The sequence below is a fragment of the Triturus cristatus genome, chromosome 12 (genome assembly GCF_964204655.1).
Source record: "Triturus cristatus chromosome 12, aTriCri1.1, whole genome shotgun sequence".
In the NCBI taxonomy this organism is placed as follows: Eukaryota; Metazoa; Chordata; class Amphibia; order Caudata; family Salamandridae; genus Triturus; species Triturus cristatus.
In genome coordinates, this window is record NC_140595.1 from 539,384,344 (window position 1) to 539,405,619 (window position 21,276).

At 41.8% G+C, this 21,276-nt stretch overlaps 1 protein-coding gene across 3 annotated transcripts in view; it reads right to left on the minus strand.

The window, feature by feature from the left end:
• Nucleotides 1-21,276, minus strand: part of NFATC3 (nuclear factor of activated T cells 3) — an 870,211-nt gene that overhangs the window by 132,564 nt on the left and 716,371 nt on the right. For all 3 annotated transcript variants that reach the window (XM_085638479.1, XM_085638478.1, XM_085638480.1), the window contains exon 8: nt 2,858-2,984. In XM_085638479.1, coding sequence (XP_085494605.1) covers nt 2,858-2,984 — 127 coding nt within the window. The remainder of the gene's footprint in view (nt 1-2,857; nt 2,985-21,276) is intronic.

The window sequence follows — 21,276 nt, forward strand, 5'->3', positions numbered from 1 at the left end:
GAAGCCTGAAACGGAATGGAACGTTTTGAGTCCTACCTTTGACCTGTATGTAAGCATGTTTCAGGAAGAGAAAAACACCAAACTACATGGGGTGAATTTCAACATCACTGCGAGGCAGCCTTTTACGCTTCAGTAGTTCTGCTTTTGTCAGGAGAGTACAGCACACTTTATAACTGTATTTTTTTCCCGAGTAGCAGAGATAAATGTAGACTAATTTGCTTTTTGAATTTATTTATTTTGCCTTCCCATCGACCTAACAAAATCCAGCATATACTAAAATAACTACACGCTAATTACAAGGCACTTCCTCTCTTAACATTTATTTTATCCTTTCAATTTGCACTTTTCCGAAAATTTTGGATTTTTTACTTTTAACCATTTTCTAACTTGATTTTTTTTTTTTTTAAACAACGTGATCTGAAGTTATAATCAGTCAAAATCCAACGAATGTATTCATTAAAAACCACCTAATCTTGAGACCCCTTGTTTCGTCGTGTCACAAGCAATACTGGAATTTAGGAACGGCATCTACACCGTCCAACTCCCATATAAAAACACTTCATAGACAATTTCAATGAGAGAAGGAGCAGACAGAAAAAACGGACACGTGTGTTATGTTTTCAGGAGTAACCTGATGAATAACTGTACCTGGTGTGTAAGTGAAACGTTGAGACTGGCTTCTTTTCCTCTTGCCGTTGCATAGGTAGAACTGCACCTTTTTCCTCGTCATAAACCGAGGAAAAAGAAACATCAAACGTCTGATTGCTTTAAATGATTGTATCTGTGATTAAGCTCTTTTTTCTCTTTATTTGGCTGCGTGCATAACTTTATTGTATTTAATATTGTTTGTTTTTGTTGCGTCTTTTTATTTGCAAAGGGGGAAATGGTGTAGTGTTTTTTATTCCTATTCCCCGTGGTGCAGAATGTTGGAACTTTACCCTCGTAACAATGCCTGTTTTAGTTTAATCTATATGCGCTGACAGGACCGACAGTTGGTTCCTGGAGCTGGCAGTCCTGCTGCAAGTCTGGTCGTGAATAACCACTTCAAATCTTACCTTTTGTCGGTCTTCACTACAGAAACTATGGTTGGGGATTTATGATTTTGATTAGGATCTCATTTTATACAAACACGTTACGTTTAGGAGCGACAACCTGGACTACAGCAAGGAAAGAGGAGGAACCTTTGAAATATATTTTCTTTGTATTATTATGATGCCCATCCCAGGCAACATGTCGGTATTCTTGACATATTATAATTGCATTTATATAGCGCTTATTACTCCTGATGAGCCGTTGTATCCCACTGAGCATTATGGTGGTCACTTCTGATATACTGCCGGCTCTAGCATAATCAGAACATCCTCAGCCTAATGTGACCACAACTTTAGCCAAACCATCATATTATGTGTACAGGAGTATTATGGTAACACCACTGGCATAAAAGAGGCCATGGCATAATAATATGACTGCAAACTAGTGATCAGTTTGACACACTGTTCCTGCCCGTCGCATAATTTTGGCCCTCCCTGGCATGCAGCAGCCATCTTTGGTGCCTACTGAACACCTCATATGTGGGCTTATAATCCATAACCTCTAATGGCCACCTCTGCTTCTCAGTTGGCATTCCCGCCTTTTGGCAGAACAGTCCAGATGGGGGGCTGTAGATGTCTGTAGTCAAAAAGTCGAAGATGATATTTTGGGGTTCAAACGTGCACTGACTGACTAAAAAAATACAGTGGTATCTTTGTACAAAATAGCTATTTACAGGCAATGACTGTATTGGTTTGGAAGATTTTTAATTCAAATTGTAAATCGTGTGTTTGGTAAAAAACATATTTTAAAAAAAAGTTAAGTCAGTGTTTCTATAAAAACGGACTGCTTTTCCTTAATATTCTTGAAATTGATATTGGAGATGTATGTTGATTACTGGATTTTTGTTCTTATCTGTGCTTTTATGATCTGTATTTAATGGATCGAATAAAGATTTTGATTGTTATTTATGGATACTTTATGTGGCGATGAGACTCCTTGACAATGTTTCCTTGTTGTCAGAGGACACGTGCTTTTATGAATGTTAATTCACGGCGAACCAGTTAATACTTTAGGTAGATACAGTTATTTAAAGCTTAAATTACTTGATGTTCAGGAGGGCAACTGCTCCCTTAAACTGTCATGAACCACGTAGAAAGCACCCCGTCACTACTGCTGTATGAAGCCTGAAACGGAATGGAACGTTTTGAGTCCTACCTTTGACCTGTATGTAAGCATGTTTCAGGAAGAGAAAAACACCAAACTACATGGGGTGAATTTCAACATCACTGCGAGGCAGCCTTTTACGCTTCAGTAGTTCTGCTTTTGTCAGGAGAGTACAGCACACTTTATAACTGTATTTTTTTCCCGAGTAGCAGAGATAAATGTAGACTAATTTGCTTTTTGAATTTATTTATTTTGCCTTCCCATCGACCTAACAAAATCCAGCATATACTAAAATAACTACACGCTAATTACAAGGCACTTCCTCTCAACATTTATTTTATCCTTTCAATTTGCACTTTTCCGAAAATTTTGGATTTTTTACTTTTAACCATTTTCTAACTTGATTTTTTTTTTTTTTAAACAACGTGATCTGAAGTTATAATCAGTCAAAATCCAACGAATGTATTCATTAAAAACCACCTAATCTTGAGACCCCTTGTTTCGTCGTGTCACAAGCAATACTGGAATTTAGGAACGGCATCTACACCGTCCAACTCCCATATAAAAACACTTCATAGACAATTTCAATGAGAGAAGGAGCAGACAGAAAAAACGGACACGTGTGTTATGTTTTCAGGAGTAACCTGATGAATAACTGTACCTGGTGTGTAAGTGAAACGTTGAGACTGGCTTCTTTTCCTCTTGCCGTTGCATAGGTAGAACTGCACCTGGACAGCAGCTGTCACGGTTTTGTGGTGGTATGGCGGAACTTCCAGCACAATGGTGGGCTAAAAAACATGAAATATAAGCCGACATTAGATCCGTGCTTTTGTCAATTCACCTGCTCGATACTAGAGAAAGCAGACGTCAACCAAAGTCTCACTACAACTCCTCTGTCCTCCCGAGTACTCGGAAGTATTACTTTTACAGCCACCTCTTAAACATTCAGGGGCCCCATTCAGCCCACGGCCAATAAATATCTATGAGATACGTAGAGACTTGAGGGCCCCTCTCCAAATTCTGCAGGAGGCTCCATCATTTTGCGTTATGCCACTGCCGGTATTTAATATTTTACACATTTACTGCAAACGCGTTGACTTAAAACAGCCGAAAAACATTCTTTTCGAAAAATGACCCATAACTGTAGGCACAGGACAGCAGTCACGCTGCTTAAATCACAGGGGTAGAAAGGTAGTCAGTAAATGTTAGGAGATTCTGATCCTTAAAGGCAGAATGTTCTAATTTTAAAAAACGGATTCCTGGGTCTTAGCAGATCACAATGCGTCAACCCCCTTCACTGCAGTAACTGACAGTGCTGAAAGGAGGACACACAAACTGTGCCTGGAAGGAGGACGGAGGTTGATAGCTTGGGATACTCCACTACGCTCTTCACTTTGCGCAACGCTTACTCCCTGCCTAGTAAGGGTTGAAAGTTAGAGGTGCAACAGTATGACTTGGCAGGGACTGGTTGATGCTACCCCTCCTTCCATCCGTGACTCCTGTAATCGAAAGAAAGTCACTCACTGCAAAAGCAAAGGCTCGATTTGTGGGAAGACTCTTCCTAAGCCCAGGAACGGGAAAGGTACAAAACGTTTGGGGGACCCACCTCTCTTCACCTGCCCAAAGAAGTTATTCCCGAACTAAATGAGCAAGACGATGCGAACCTAAACACTTCAGGACAGTTTACTTGTCAAGGAAGACAAGCCAAAGTCAAAAGTCAAAGTATACTTTATTCGGTTAAAATTTTAAAACCATCAAAGCACATAACAATATTTCATGGTACAGGTAAATGCAATTGAAGAAAAATTTTAACACAATAAATACTATACATTTTGGCAATAAATACAATAAAAGTATGTCTTTCAATTAATTCAACCAAATTACAAAATCTATAAAATCATTTCTCCTTCAACATTCCATCTTCAACAGTTTATTAAAAAAACAAAATCATAAGAAAATGAGGGGAATTACTAAATGGGCTGAACCCTATTTCTACACCTAATGGCACCTACGATGAAGCTAGCAACCCCAAAACAAATCAGAGGAAACTCCAGCATTTGTAAATAGGCCAACGCAGGCCTCATTTGCTCAAATTGGCGATTCTTAAAAATCGGAAGAATATATTTTTTACGCTGAGAAGAGTAAAAATTACAAAAAAATACCATGTGCAACGTATTTTGTTCAGAAGTGTTGTCACAGGGACAAGGCCCCAAAGTTCCCTCTTTGAAAAAACCTTTGGGGTAAGCCAAAAGCCAGGGGTGCATAAACCTTATTAACAAAAACAGGTGGAATGGTTTGTTAATATAGGTTAGGTAAGGCTGGATCTCACAACCTAAACTTAGCATGACAAATCTCCTAACTGCCGGCTTCCCCAATTCATCTCCTTCCCTCAGCAGCATCGCTCTATTCAAAAATTGGGTCTTAATGGCCTTGATTTTCACTTTACTCAGCGCACAGGGACTGTCAAACAATTCAAGACAGCCAAGTGACTCCAGGTTGTTTTTAATATAACAAATCCATGGGATAGACATAGCTTTATCTAGGGACAAACAGTCTTGAATAATTTGTTGGTTTAGATTCGGTGGCTGCTGCGCCCAAACTCTAAGCCAACCTAATAGCGGGGCCACAGATATTTGATCAGTAAGATATCCCGCCCCCAAATCCTCGTGTATATTAAAAGTTGGAGCAGAAGGGGGAAGAGACAACAATTTCCGGAAGAAGGTATTTTCTAATGTTTGGATGTCAGGTGAGGCCTTATAACCCCAGACCTCACTACCATATAGGGCCATGGGGATACACTTGGCTCTATAAATCTTCATAAGAGCAGGAAGCGTTTTACACCCCAAACGTTTTGCAAAGCCCAACAGCGCTCCTGTAGCTCTAGCAAGGTTATTCTTTTTCTGGGCACGTTGCATGACCCAAGATCTTCTATCGTCAAATACAATCCCTAAATATGGGAAGGTCTGCACTTTTGTTAACTCCTGCCCATTACAGAAAAATTTAACCCTTTTCACCCTCCCAGTACCTATTGACATGAATGTGATTTTTTGAAATTTATTAATAAGTCTAAAGAGACCATAAAATCATAAAATCCATTTAAAAGAGCTTGTAAACCTCTCGCGGTTCTTGCCAACAAGACCGTGTCATCAGCATATAGTAATGCAGGGATCATTTTTGAGCCGGCTTTAGGAATATCTTTACTAACCGAGGTTAGAACCACACCCAAATTATTAATGTAAAGCGAGAAAAGCAGGGGGGCAAGAATGCACCCCTGTCTTACCCCACGCTTTACCTGCCAAGCATCTGACTGACTCCCATCTTCACTATAGCGGACGACTGCGGTAGTGTCCTCATGAATAACAGCCAAAAAAGAAGATTATGGATTTCTCCTCCAACCAAACTGTTAAACGGGCAAGGACAACTTTACCCATTACTTTCATGGCAGAATCCAAGAGAGAAATAGGCCGGTAACAAGCCGGATCTTCTCTTGAACCTTTTTTGAATAGTGGGACAATAACAGCTTTGCCCCAGGACTTAGGAGCACCGGCCTCAGATGCAGCATTAAAAACATGAGTTAAAAGTTTTGCCCAAAACCTTGGATCCGCCCTATAAAGGTCCGCGGGAACTCCATCCGGTCCTGGTGCTTTACCTTTTGCCATTGACTCAATAGCCTCCAGGACTTCTTCCTCTTTGAAGAGGATTTTTGAGGCTAATATACTATCCGCATAGTTTACTGGATTGAGTTCTTGAATCTCTGAGTAAAGACCACTAAAGTGAGCCACCCATCTGTCTGGCGGGATGAGACACTCTTTGTTAGTGTTCTCCAGTTCATCAAAAAGAGGACTATTAATCACCTTCCAGAACTGGCTACTATTTTTCTGAACACTTGTGTCTGACAAATCATCCCATGCCTTATTTCTTAGCTGAGTTTTCCTGTCCTTTATTGCTTTTTTATAACATCTTCTTGCCTCTGCAATCTTACTAGGATTTTTACCGGATTCTTTCAGTGCCGACAAGAGGGCAGAGTGAGCACTAGAACAAGTGCGGTCAAACCAGTTTTTAAATTTTTTGGGCCTCGGTCTCCCATGGCTGGTAAGCTTACCCACAACTTGTTTAGTTATCCTGTCAAAGGCACCCAAAATTTCCTTCGATTGCGCCACTACCGAAAGACAAAGACTAAAATCATCTTTATTACTTTCATATAGGTTCTCAAGGAAGTCAGTAGGGGTGATAACATCCCATCTCAGTCGTCTTCCCTGACTGATAGACTCTAAATTTGTGTTGGAAATCAAAGGCAAAGAAACATCTTTCATCAAGGCCTTAACTTTGATTTCCACAATAAGAGGATTATGGTCACTTAAGGCGTTTTGCGCAACACAAAAAGTACCCAGCAAGTTCATCAGAAGGCGAGATACGAAGATATAATCAATCGTACTACAACGGCCTTGACCGGTAAACATAGGGACAGGAACCAACAGGTCTTGGACAGGCATATATAAATGATAAGCCGATACCATACTCTCTAAATATATCCCACCCTTAGAATGTTCAAAGTGGATAGCCTCTTGCGGGCAAAGATCGTGATTATTATTTCCAAAACAATTAAGATGACATACATGAATATTAAAATCGCCAAAAAGTAAAAGCAAATAAGGTTTAACATTCATTGCATCATACTCGTCCAAGAATGTGAAAAGTGCTTTAAGATGCTCTAACTCATCAAGTCTGGTAAATGAATTATAAAAATTAACCACCAATAATGATGGCAAGTTAACACCTTCCATTTTCACCGCTAAAATATGACACAAAGTTCAACGTATACCCAGAGGTTTACGCATTCCATTGAAGTCCACTTTATGCAAAAATAACACGAGATTTACAGACCGTTGGTATGCTATCTTAAACAAATGCTCTCTGGACCTTATTCTCCTTATAGTGGAAGAACTGTCTATTCTTTTAGAGGAACTTGAAAAAGAAGTCACGCAGTTAAAAAAAGAACTAAGCGAAAAGTTAACTCCAGAAGAAATGACCAAAACACTCGATGACATCAACAGCCAACTTGATAAATATCAAAAAGAAATTAATGACAGAAAACTACGCAAATTCAAAAGAGATACTGTGGACTACAAACTAGGGGAGGTATATACATGGGCTGATATATACGCTACCCGTAGACAACAGAGACCGTACAACCGCTCTACAGAAGGTGACACATCTTCATCTGATGATTTACAGACGCAACCCCGAAGACCGGCATCTAAACCATCCGGCGGTCCAGTTGACAGTCAACCTTCGACTTCCACAGGGATCACCAATGAAGCAACTCCTTTTTTAGGGAGAGGCCGAAATACCCCAGACGAACCAGGAGGTCAAAATCTAAGAACAAAGGAAACACCCATTGCGAAGTCAACACGAAGCCAGAGACCTTAGTCATTAACATTTCTCAAAAGCATTTGACACCTCAACAAATTCACACTTTACAGAAAGGAACTTAATTTGTACCTACTTATAACACAAATGATTTGGAAACTCAAGTGTGTTTGTTTAAATTTATGCGTAATCTTCATCTAAAACATTTCTTTACCAACATCGTTGAACCATCCACGACCCAAGACAAAGGCACATTAATGGACTTGCGTCCTAAAAGCAAATTTATGGCTCCTATGAGTCACAAAGTTCTTGATTCCTTCGAAGTAATCGTAAGAAAAGAGATTACTAATTTACTTCTGGACCAACCAGCTAAAACCAGCAATTTGACCCTAAATGAACGCAACATCATCAAACAATTGGCAATGGACAAAGACATTACATTCTGTAAGGCTGACAAAGGAGGAGCTCTGGTTATATTAGACACTGGTTTTTACACAGAAAATGTTGAAGCACATGTAAATGACCAGGACACATACTCCAAATTGTCGTCTGACCCCACTCATAAATTTGCTTCTGTTTTACTGAATTTTGTCAATAACGCGCTACAACAAGGTACCATCAATGACAGAGATAAACAGTTCCTCATTGCTGAAAATCCCAACGTACCGTATCTGTATATGATCCCTAAGATACACAAGAATTTAGAGAAACCACCATTTAGACCTATAGTGAGCACAAGAAATTCAATTCACGAGCCCATTGGAAAATATATTGACAAACACTTACAACCCATCGTACAAGGAATGTCTACATACCTAAAAGACACCATTGATTTTTTAATCAAACTCAGTCACATTAAAGTGTAAGACCATGTTCAATTTCTCCTATGCACCATAGACGTCAAGTCTCTATATACCTCCATCCCACATGATCTAGGCATACAAGCCATCGAATCTTTCCTCATCAATGCTGACATGGATGATGACCTGAAAGTTTTTCTACTAGAACTTATGCATTTTTCTTTATATCATAGCTATTTTTTGTGGAACGACAACTACTACATCCAACTGTCCGGAACATCTATTGGCAACTGTGCTGCTCCGGCGTATGCCAACCTCTTTATGCACCGCTTCAAGCTTGATCACATTTTATCTCAAGAAGCATGGTCAAAAAATTTGTTTTTGTTCTACAGATATATCGATGATATCTTTTTAATTTGGAAAGGCACCCAAATTGAATTACTTACACAGATTACACATCTTAACACCATCAATGAACGCATTCAATTCACCCATGAAATCAACCAAAATCATATTACATTTCTGGATGTTGATATCTCCATACAAAACAACGAGTTAACTACCTCAGTATTCACCAAAACCACCGATCGCAACAATCTTTTACATTTTTCAAGTTTCCATCAAAAATCCTTGAAGAAATACCTTCCTTATTCTCAATTACTTAGGATTAAAAGGATTTCGTCTACAGAAGAGATTTTCCAAAAACAAAGTGGTGTCCTAATTGACAAATTCAGAAAGAGAGCATATCCTGCGTCTATTTTACAAGATGCTGTAAACAGAGCTGAAACTAAGAACCGATCAGATTTACTACAAAAACAAATTCTCAAGACTCCAAATGACTCACGACTAGTTTTTGTATCTAAGTTTTCCAAACAAAGTCACAAAATTAAAAACACGATTCAAAAATATTGGCCACTACTACAGTCGGAACCAGATTTCAAAGGCATTTTCGACCAATTGCCAATTTTTGCTTATCAAAGAACACCCAACCTGCAACAACTATTGAACAAGAGCCCCTCCGAACCTAACAAAGTATACAAAGGAACTATCCCCTGTCACAATTGTGGTGGTTGTAACAACATCATTAAGGGTACCACTCTCATGCATCCCTCTAAAGGCACACCAATCAATCTCAAAGTCACGGCGACTTGTGATTCCAGTAACATAGTTTACCTACTCAAATGCCCATGTGGACTTCCATATGTAGGTAAAACCGAAAGAAAAATGAAAACTCGACTTATCGAGCACAAAAGCAACATTCGAACCCTCAATACCAAGTCTACAGTTGCAAAACACTTTTTTGAAAACAAACACAATTGTAGCCAATTGAGGTTTCTGATTCTAGAACAAGTCTCGATACAACGAGGGAGAGATAACAGCGCTTTTCTACTGCAACGTGAACTGTTCTGGATTAATAGACTGAATTCTGTTCACCCTTCCGGACTCAATGAACGTCTTGAATACAGTTGTTACCTATAAAGGTTACATCCAGGCTTTACCTGGTTACGTTCCATCCATTACTTTCATACTTTTAACGTTTATCACCATTTCTGTGTATTTGTCTCGTTATATTACACATTTGTTCACATTTTATTGTTTTCACCATCCTTTTAATTTTGAAGTACCACCGACTCCCGTGCATTTATGATTCCAGTTGAGCTTCCCGTAGTTACTTTTATTACCCAGCTGATTTTGTTCACGTGTTACGATGTATTTTGTATTTGTTTACGCTTCACACTGGTACACTTTTACTATATTATTATTTTTCTACTCTCCTTCATATCCGTACATGTATTAAGTTTTGTGTTTCTATGATTCACCAGTGTTTCACGGAGTTTCCATGACTACTCCTCGCAAAACCTTAGTCTTTTTTCACTTTCCTTTAGTCACATGACACACCTTTGCACGCCAACGCTGGTATCACTTCCGGGTTCCACGAGATATTACTTTGCGATTTACCCCGTTAGCTCTACAATCACTTCGATGAGGCTTTTCAGGTATCATTTACCATGGACTCTGATTTACTTTTTTTCTCCTGGTTTTCACTGGTGTACTATTTTATGTGAGAAATCTTCTCCTGCTTACCGCGTTTATCACCTAAGCATCAACTAACTTTATTTAAATCACGACGAGTACAACCGCACCTAGTAACACAAATTTTGTTTTATTCTTCATTTTATTAACTACGCACGTATACCTCTCATCTACGGGTTTTACTATCGAGCTTTCAGTTTTCCTACGGTCCACCAGTGGCGTTTTTTAACAAATAATCGTAGTACAGACAGCGTTCTCACACCTGCTCGCTTTGATTAAGAACACCTCCGTTACCCCAGATAACCTGACGATCAGTTCTTCACACTAAATGATACTATGGCCCTACATCCTGGATCTATGCCTATTTTTCCTTTTTTTTCTTGTAGAAAAATTCCCCTGACGAAGGGTGAGTCCCGAAATGCATCGGGGACATCTGAAAAATGTTGTTTGCTAAACCTACGAATATGTAACTGCGATGTCTATCATCACTTGAATTCAGTCTCTAAAGTATGAGAATTATCATACCCTTCGACTTTTTCACATGAATTAAACAAATTATAATTGCCACGAGAACGTTTGTACCTTTCTTCAAAGCGGAAATCCGCCGTTCGAGTGCTATTGCGAGGACGTCTTTCCCAAAGGCGCTACTTAACATTGATTGCTTACACCTCTTTGGTTAGGAGGTGGTCTCACCAGCACCAAAGCTTCTCTACAAGGATTATCTACAAACACAACTATCCTATATCTGTGAGTGCAACCGTTTTTTGAACTTTATTCAGGAATTGGTCACTAACAGCTCCATGCTATATAATAACTTTAAGCTGAATAATAGCAAAAGACCCCCTCGTGGTCTCCCCGTAACAGAAGGCACAGCATATTTAATTTAAGACTGATACCCGTCCAAATAGTAAGGGTCTGTGGCCTCCCATGTTTCTTGCAGAGCAATTATGTGATAAGTGGAAAGAAAAGCCCTCCAGCTTTGATCGCCTCTTTTAGAGCGAAGACCAGCAATATTCCATGATAAAGCAGTGATTATATCTATTGCTGGAGAGCCTCCTACACAGCCTCGCTCTTGTATAATACTATTTTCCAAATTAGGTGAGAGAGATTGTGAATCAACTTCTACTCCATAATTAGGCAACTCAACATTCAAATTGTCAGAATTAATAATAGGAGCTATTCCGCCCCCCGCGGCAGAAACCTCCTCAAGGCGCCTCTCCATGGCTCTTATGTCGTACTCTGCCTGTAGGGGTAAAATTCTATCTGTTGAATCACTGAAGTTGACGATATTATCCACAGCAGGTACCCTGGAAGATAAAGACCCAAAGGAAGTAGAGAAGACTCCTCTAGATACGTCATTATGTGTATCAACTCTATCAACCCTGAGTCAGTCATTAACATCTAAAGTACTAAGGGCTTCGTATCTATTACTTAATAGCAATTATTTACTTGCAGGGACGTGCTGAAAGGTAAGCTCTCTCGTTCCGGCAAGCCCCAAAGAATGAGGTTGGTAGAAGAAGCCCAATGGGAGAACGTTAACATAGTCCTGTTGAATTCTAATAGACCCAGCTTGTCTCAAAATATGGTCTACTATATCGGGGGAACTAAAATTCACAACGACACAATCACCCTTCAGTGTCTTATTGGACTTCCCCACCCATGAAACCCTTCTCACCATTTTAAAACAATCAAAGAGGTGACTCCCCAAAACTGTGTTACTAGCCAAGTGCTATATTTTTTAAGGAGGACCAATGCTCTTCCTTACCATCACAGATTTTCGCTACATTGGTCAAAATAACGGTGTATGGGCAGGCCTCTGGTGGCAAATTTAAAGGGCGATCCTTGCGTGTAATCTCCCCCCGAGAACTTAATCTTTCAATATGACCCCTCAACCCCGGGCTAACACCACCATTTGTTCCCCGAGCAGGTGGTAAGGGGTTTATAGGGCCAACAACAGGAGTCGTCCTAGACTCAACCAGTTCGGACACCCTAGATGTAACTGCACTTAGGGTGTGAAGATTAGATGGGTTAGGCCTTAACACCGGAGCGCTCTGACCTGCTATATGACGTTCAATAAGATTAAGTCTATCGTCAATCTTACTAAGTCTGTCCATAACTGGTAATATAATCGCTCTCAATCGCTCGTCCATCAGCTTAATCAAATTAATCGACATGTCCCCCATAGTACCTACATCCCCTTGAGCCATATGCTCAGTAAGCCCCTTGCCAGGAGTAGCCTGAACCACTAAACTACCTTCCTGTTGAACCAACCCTTGAGCAGGATCTTTATTCCTAGGTTGTTTAGCTTGTTGGTGGCTTCCTTTAGGGGCTTGAATAGCTTTTCTCTTACCCTTAGCTGTTTTGGCAGGGGCAGCAGAAGGGATCTTTAACTGCCTAGTGCGTAAGGCTGGGGGGGAAAGAGAGGGACTGGAGACATTCATCAAAAGTGGGGCACTGGCAAGACTGGACTCTAATACATGCCCAGAAGAAATAAGATGGGTAGCCTGCGTAGAAACAAAATCCGCAGTACAATCAACAGGTTGTAACACTGAGTTAAGGTGGGTAAAAGGCTCCAATGACAAACTTCTTTCCACCATTTCAATTTCTTTTGACACAGCATTTTCGGCTTTTTTTAAATAAGCATCTAATGTCCCTGACCCCCCCGCTGTAGAGCCCTTATAGAGAATTTTCGCCATAGCGTATACTAAACAGAAATCTCAGTACATTAACAACAGCAGCAGCCAAACCATAGGAGTCCTTGACGGTGCAAACCTTAAGATCCGGCTGGATGTTGGAACGCACGGGTTCAAAGAGCGACTGGCACAAGTTAGAGGGGTGGCCCAGCCCGGCCTTGTACGGCCCCGGACGGCAACAGACGGCCCGCCCTTTGCCCGGGCTTAGCCCGGCGCTGCCCACGCGCTGTCCCGCGACGCGGGAGGTATGCTTGATTTTTTAGTGCCTCCGGGCGCGTGAGTAGCGCCACCTGTGTCCGCCTGTATCCGCCCCCGAAGCAGGGTAGTCTGGGGAATTAAGTTTTCCTTCACACGCCGCCCGCGTTGTATCAGCAGTGCGGCGGCGGGAGGAAGATGGAGGAGAAGGAGCCAGCAGCACCCAGTTCGTCCACGAACCTGGTAAGTTTTCAAAAATCCCCCAAGTTGGCCACAGCGTCTGGATCACGCCCGCTCCACCGGAGGTATGCTTGATTTTGTAGTGCCTCCGGGCGTGTAAGTAGCACCACCTGTGTCCGCCTGTATCCGCCCCCGAAGCAGGGTAGTCGGGGGAATGAAGTTTTCCTTCACACGCCGCCCGCGTTGTATCAGCAGTGCGGCGGCGGGAGGAAGATGGAGGAGAAGGAGCCAGCAGCACCCAGTTCGTCCACGAACCTGGTAAGTTTTCAAAAATCCCCCAAGTTGGCCACAGCGTCTGGATCACAAGCATTTAAACACAAGATTCTTTTACAAATAGCAAAATGGTGAATTTTAAAGGTACTTTAGTCAAGTAAACTTTACAAAACAGTAAGGTGTCAGAAAATAACTCGTGGGATGCCACTGCAGCAACATAAATTGCTCCACATTTGGCATACAAATGTCATAACAAACATAAATTAGCGATCTGTCCATCTATAAAATACACACTAGCTAAATTTGTATTTAGCATTTAACGTTAAATTTCATTATCCAACGCAACTGTACTTGTTTTGCGATCCAAGGAAGTTTTAAAGATGGTGTTCCAACAATGGTACGGGAAGGCCCTTTATAGGATTGTTTTTTAGTATATCTACATAAGTTGAATTTAAATATACAGATTTTAAAAAGAACTCATTGGTCATCAAGAGTATATGGCATGGACATCTCTACTTTAAAGGCTAAGGCAACTCCATTATGATTGGTGTTAGAAATTGTGAATTACACGCAGGTCACCGCAACTGTGGCTAGTTCATTAATCACTTGACATCTCCTTTTTTCTTGATCCTTGTTCACGCCGCCACCGCCAAGAGACAAGGGATACCAGTTATCTGCGAGCGCAGACCTTTCCTGGTTGGCGGTCCATCGCCAAGAGTCAAGGGGCGACACCAGCGAGTGGAGGCTTCAGCGTCGCCGCCCCGGGACTACAATTCCCGGCTGTCCCAGCGGCGGCGTGGTGCCCAAACGCCACACCAGCGCCAGGAGGCGCGTATAAGTGACGTTGTGGCCCGCTTCGCGGGACGCGCGCGGGACGTGCCGGGTGAAGCCCGGGCAAAGGCCGGCCGTGGCCGTCCGGGTCCAGAGGAGGCCGGGTCGGGAAACACCCCTTGGTTTCGCTGATGTCAATGACCTACGCGCCCAGGTGACTCTAATAACCCCTGACTGTGTGATTTGCTGGACCAATTGTGCACTTGTGTTTCGTGGGGGCATTCCAAATAGTGCAATATGAATAGACGTAACGGCGCTGTGGGGACTCTTGACGCTTTTATGACTAGGGCAGAGAGCTTATTGACACATGAGATTGAGCTAACTGAGCGGCACCTATCTTTAGATTTAATAACGGCCCAGCGACGCTCTTCTCTTGATGCTCTGACACAGGGAGACATTATACATCATCGCCTCTCCGTGTCACCAACTCTGCCCCTAATGTCTGTGACACCCTCTCCCCAACCCTCCCCACTAGTTATCTCAGATTTACCTTTAGGCACTTGCCCTAGTGGTCAAAAAACCCGCACTAGATCTCGTACATCTAAATTAATCGGAGAGACTAAAACTAGTGGCCCACCGGCCAAACGGAAAAGGGGCGCTAACAATAAACTTAATACTCATTGATGCCCCGAAAATTGTAATAATGTTTTATCAAAAACAATTGTTGCTCATAATACTGTGTCGGCGGGTACCCAAACCGATGAGATTACTATTTTTCAAAGTAAGGACGACATTATGTTAGCCCTGGAGTCGGGTTTAAAAGCTATAGTTAGCCACTCTAAGGCTTTATTTGATACAAATTTTGCCTCCTTACAAGAAAGACTCACACGCATGGAGCAATTGTTAATTCGGGAGTCAGCTTCTGTCCCATTGGCTGTTAATTGTAGTTCCCTATCCACATCGACCCGCCCGTCGGGGGACCCTGACAACCTAGGTCCCAGGATGGCCAATGTTAACAACAGAACCCAGTGCTTACATAGCAGCTCATTACAACATCCCCCGGTGATTGTTCCTTCCCAAATATTGGACCATGAAGCCAGATTATTGCCCACAGCTTCAATTCTACCAAAGACTTTTCCTAATACTGAGTCTTTGAACCTCCCCCCCCGCATCACATCCCTATGTAATAATTCTAGCCGGAGTCCCCTGTTTGTCTGATACAAAGAAGGAGTCATGGGTGGACCTTCGTAATAAATGTGTGGACTGGTTAAGGAAACATAAGGGTTTTGACCCGGCCAGATTACACAAAATTTTAATGGTGCGGAGAGTGGGATGGGTGGGCACATCTGTTAAAAATATCACTGGGGATTGCATTGTTATAAATTTTTGTAGACCTCACACTGTTCAGTCTTTAATGCGCACCCGTGAGTTATTGCCGGGTTTTAAGACGAATATATGTATGTTCACTCTTGGTCATTTTTACAAACCCATTCTTAATAATAGTGAGCCCACGCCCATGGCCCTTCCTTTGGCAAATCGTTTCTTGGCTTTGTCCGATTTAGATGCACCTGACTGACAACCAAGACCGAGCGCTGAATTTTCTGTCTTGTTGCAGAATGAGGATCCTGCCCTGTATTTAGCACTTGTACCTGTCCCTCCCAATAGTTTGTATAATCTATCAGAGCGTAGTATCAAGAGCAGGCACCTTGAATGTTTTAAGCTGGAATGTAGCAGGCCTCCAACAAAGGCTTTGTGACCCTGGGTGGGTCAATTTTATCCAGAGTCAGGACATAATTATGTTACAGGAGATGTGGGCAACTGTAGATCTACATGTTAATGGGTTTCAGTGCCATAATATTCTTGCCACTAAATCCAGAATGGGCTACCCTTCGGGAGGCTTATCCATCTGGATTAATATCTCTGTCGGAGGCACTACCAGGGTCATACCAACGAATAATGAGAATTTCCAGGCTATATTATTCAATCAGAAAACAAGTTTCTTTCTGGTTAATTTTTACAATAATGATTTTAGCTCATTACCAAACATACATTTTAGAAATCTCTTTGATTTTATCACCACTCTGGAGTCTAGGGCCGACTTCAATGACACTAGTGGCCTTGTATTGGGAGGTGATTTTAATGCAAGACTTAATGCTGACTGTTCAACCATGAAGGATTGTAACCCGGGTCCGGGGTGTCAAAGGGGTGTGGAATTAACTTCCTTTTTGAGTACACATAATTTGGAGAACGTCATGGACAAAATGGTTAATTGTTTTCCTACTGTTCCCCTAGTGCCTACATTTAGAGGTAGAGATTGCTCATCTACAATTGACTATATTTTTACTTCCCCTGGGCTGGCCGATCGCATTAGTAAGGCCATGGTAATCCCAATGCCCCAAGGGGATCACAACCCCATTAAGATCTGTTTAAAAGCAATCCACCGCCCAGTATACAATAAGGAATGAGGTGCTAGGAACCTCTCCATTAGCTCAAATAACCTTAGATTAAAATGGAGGGGTATTAATGTCACGGCGACCGTCCAGACTTTGGTCAGAGATAACCTACCCCTTTTTTTCTCATGTCTGTCTGATCTAAACCCGAATCCCGGGGCAGTAGATGATTTTGTTAAGATTTGCTCAGCTCTTCGAGCTCAGCTTATGACTCCGCTGCGTGCAATCACGGATGACCAGGGATGGTTTGATCATGAATGCTCTCTAGCCAACCGTGATTTGCGGCTAGTTTTATCCGCTTGCCCGAGGAATCTGACTGACGTGAAAAATGCCAGGACTCGATACAATCTGGCCATTAGTAGAAGAAAGGAGGAGATTCTCGAGGAACGCTGGGAGGTGTTAGCGCAAACCGCTGCCCGTGGAAGGGGGGATATCTTCTGGGCCGCGGTTAAAGATTTGCGCTGCTCAGGCCAGCTCTCGACCCCAATGGACTGCACCATCCCCGGAGCTGCATGGGTGGACCATTTTTCCAAGATTTATGCGGTTCCATCCTCATTGACGGCTACCCCAATATTTAACTACCCTCCATGGGTAGACATATCACTATCTGAGGTGGAAGAGGCCATCGCACAGAGCGCGGGGAATAAAGCCCCAGGCTCCGATGGCCTCCCAATTGACATTATTAAAGCTTATCCTGATTTATGGGCCCCTCTCTTGCTGAATGTTTTTAAAAATTTAACTTTTACCTCCCCACCACCACTAACTTGGTCATCAAGTATAATTGTGCCTATTTTTAAGGAGGGCGATCGGTCCCAACCGTCATGTTATAGGCCAATCTCCCTTATTGATAATACCTTAAAAATCTTAGGCAGAGTATTATATAATAAAATCCTATCATGGGCCGAGGATAACCATATTTTGGAGAGTTGTCAGCTGGGTTTTCGTAATAAGGTTGGCACTGCAGAACAGTGCCTTAATCTTAACCTTATTTTGGGCAAATACACCGTCGCTCGTAAATGCCCAATTTACCTTGCTTTTATGGACCTATCCACTGCTTTCGACCTCGTTAATAGGTCGTTGCTCTGGAGGGCCTTATTGGATTATGGTCTGGATGAATCCCTGGTTCACTTCCTGGCCTACTTACACAGAGACTTGAAGGCTTGTGTCAGGATTGGCCATGGGGGCGAGGTCACTGAGCTGGTTAGAGTCAATAGAGGGGTTAGACAGGGTTGTGTCCTAGCCCCTCTTTTATTTATCATTCATATTAACGGCCTACATAAACACCTGGTTTCCTTAACTGGTGATGTCCCGACAATAAAAGGTAACCATTTTCCAGCCCTGCTATACGCAGATGATGCGGTCCTTATGGGCCGCACCCCTAATGCTCTACGCACTTTGGTGAATGGCTTTGTTGACCATATGGATTCCTTAGACCTGAAGACTAATTTTAAAAAATCCTTTGTAATGTCATGTGGCCCGAAGAGACGTCATATTGGTAGTATTGTTGTGGGGACAGAGAGATTGGGGTCAACTAGCAGTTTCCCGTATTTGGGTGTGGTCTTTGTTGCGAACAACTCCTGGAGTGGGCATATCGCCCACTCCAGGAGTAAGTTCTCAAAGTCCATTAACTCAATTCTGAGCCTCCCCCGTCCCAAGATGACCAGCGCGCTGGCTGCTATTTTAAAAATATACAAAGCCCAATGCGTCCCGGTTGCCACATACGGTGCTGAGGTCTGGGGAACTGCTAGATGTTCTGACATAATTGCCGAGGAAAACAGATTCTGTAGGAAGCTCCTCTGTGTCCCCATTACTACCCCACACTTTATATCCATAAGGAATTGGGGTTGCATTTTATAGGGGATTTTATTCGTGCTCGTCCGGCCCTTTTTTGGCTGGCGATTTGGAAAAACCCTGCCGCCAATTTGACCAGGGACATTATCGAGGACTGTTTACGCTGCGATAAGGGAATGGCTATCCCCTGGTTATCAGGGGTGCTAAGTGCACTTCGCAGCGTGAACTTCCAAAATGTTTTCCTAAAACCCACCACCACCACGCTCCCTTCAAAATGTGAACTTAAAAAAGAACTTTACATGTTATTCAATGCTGAAAGGGCAGCGAGGGAGACTTCGAAACCTAGTGTTTCTAGATATCTAGCCTGTAATCTCTTAACCTATCCTAAACCCAGTTATTTAACTCTCCCATTGAGTCATTGGGAGCGTGGCCTTATATTCCGTCTTAGGGCAGGTACCATTAAATATGCTCTTAGTTTTCCTTTATGGAATTTTAATGAGCATTGTGCTGAGCCTTGCCCTTGTGACTGTCGGAGCAAGCAAACAATTTTACACTTTTTATTTTTATGTAAATTTTATATGAAGTATGTTAAATGGGTTTTAATTCCGTATTTTAGAAAAACTAAAACCAATTAGCCTGGAACTTGCATTTTCAATGATTTTGACCCTGGATGACCATGAACTTGTCTTTCGTGTGAGCTCCTTCTTAAGAACTGTGGTTCGTGCTCGTTTAACAATGTCTTAAAATTTGTATGGACTGCTGTTTTCATGTGTAAATAGCACTTTATCGTGCATTTTGTATGTTTTCCTTTATTTACTGTGCTTTTATGGATTATTACTGATCCGAATAAAGTTTCATTGACTTGACTTGAAATTATTTTTATTTTTTTGCATTTGCGCAAACCAAACAAAAATAGAAATCTTATTAAAGAAGATGTGTAGGTCATTGTAACAACATGTCACATGTCAGACTGTCGAAGCGCTGAATTTCCACACAACTCAATTCTGCTTTAATGAGTTTGGCAATATTCAGGGTTGATCTCATAGGTCTTGTACTTACTCGCTACCTTGATGTACCAAAGTCTCAAGACACGGGGCATTCTTGGTTAGCTGGATATTTGTTTTCCACTTTAGCACACCCTACATGATTGCCTATTGGCCAAGCTCCTAACCTCTTGTCTCTCATTTGGCTGTGTCTTCTGTCCTCATGGATTACATAGATGTACATTTTTTTGCAGTTATTTAGTCTTCATGTATCTCAGTCTTGGTGGTCCAGCATGTTCTGAAGCAACATCCTCTAGTCTGACAGGTCCTCTTTTAGTTTTTCATCTGATCTGGTTAACTTCATCTAGATCACCCTCACTATAGCCCATTCCTGCACATCGTCAAGCCAGCTAGCTACATGTCATCTGAGTAGACATGCCAAAAAATGTCTATTCTGCTATGGGGTTCGACACAACTTGTATCTCCGTAACCATCATGAAACTAGGGGGAAGAGGGGAATTTGGCATAGTATTTCCAGGGATAATAATCACAGGAGTTATGTATGTATGTATCCTTCTCTGGATTCAGCCACATCTATAGCACCATCAATAGCAGCTTCAGATCAGAAATGTCACTGCTGGATTTTATTCCTAATTCTGCTCTCAGTCACATTGATGGTGCACTTTTGGTACTGTTACTAGGGTCTTAAGAAATTCCATCTCAATAAGCACTAATGCCTTGCTAAAAGTATACACCCATACTTCAGCTCCATAGAGAGCTGCACTACCAGCATGACCTTTCAAACCTCAGACCTCATTACCAACTACGCTGACAGACACTTTAAATGGGGAGAGGATATGGCTTACGGCTAGAGCGGCCGACCTCGAACGCTCAACATCCTGTGATTTTGGGCAAATCACTTAATCTCCCTGTGCCCAACAAAAATAAATGTGTCTGTCTGTAACTCAACTGGTGCTCATGTAAAGTGGTCTGATACCTTCAGGTCAAGTTTGCGCTATATAAAACTCCCAAAATATAAAAATAAATAAAAAATGGTGTTTAACCTAGCTAGAACAGGTCAGTAAATCCTCTCTTTTCTCAATATGTGGTACTAATTAAATCAATCAAAGCCATAGGTAGTCAAATGTCTAACATGTAAGACTGAGATACTTTTTATATAAGAGATCGAAAACCAGAAGATTTTCCATGCACCATTGATTTTAGCTTTGGTTCACTAGTTTCTTTAAAGCACAATAGTGAATGAAAACTTTGGTCAAGGGTTTAGAAATTGTGTGCAAGCAACACGGAATCATTAATGGGGATTGGACAACCATATATACATAGGGGACATCAGCTATCAGGTATACTAAAGATTTTACAGACATTCATAAAAAATAAAAAGCAAAGAATTGTGTATACCAGCAACATGCTGTGTCGAACATCCTTTGCACATGGGAATGAATTGTTCCATTCTTCCCTTCTGCTAAAAGCATACTCCAGCTGAATTATTATAATGTAATAATTAAAGAAGTCTTACCGT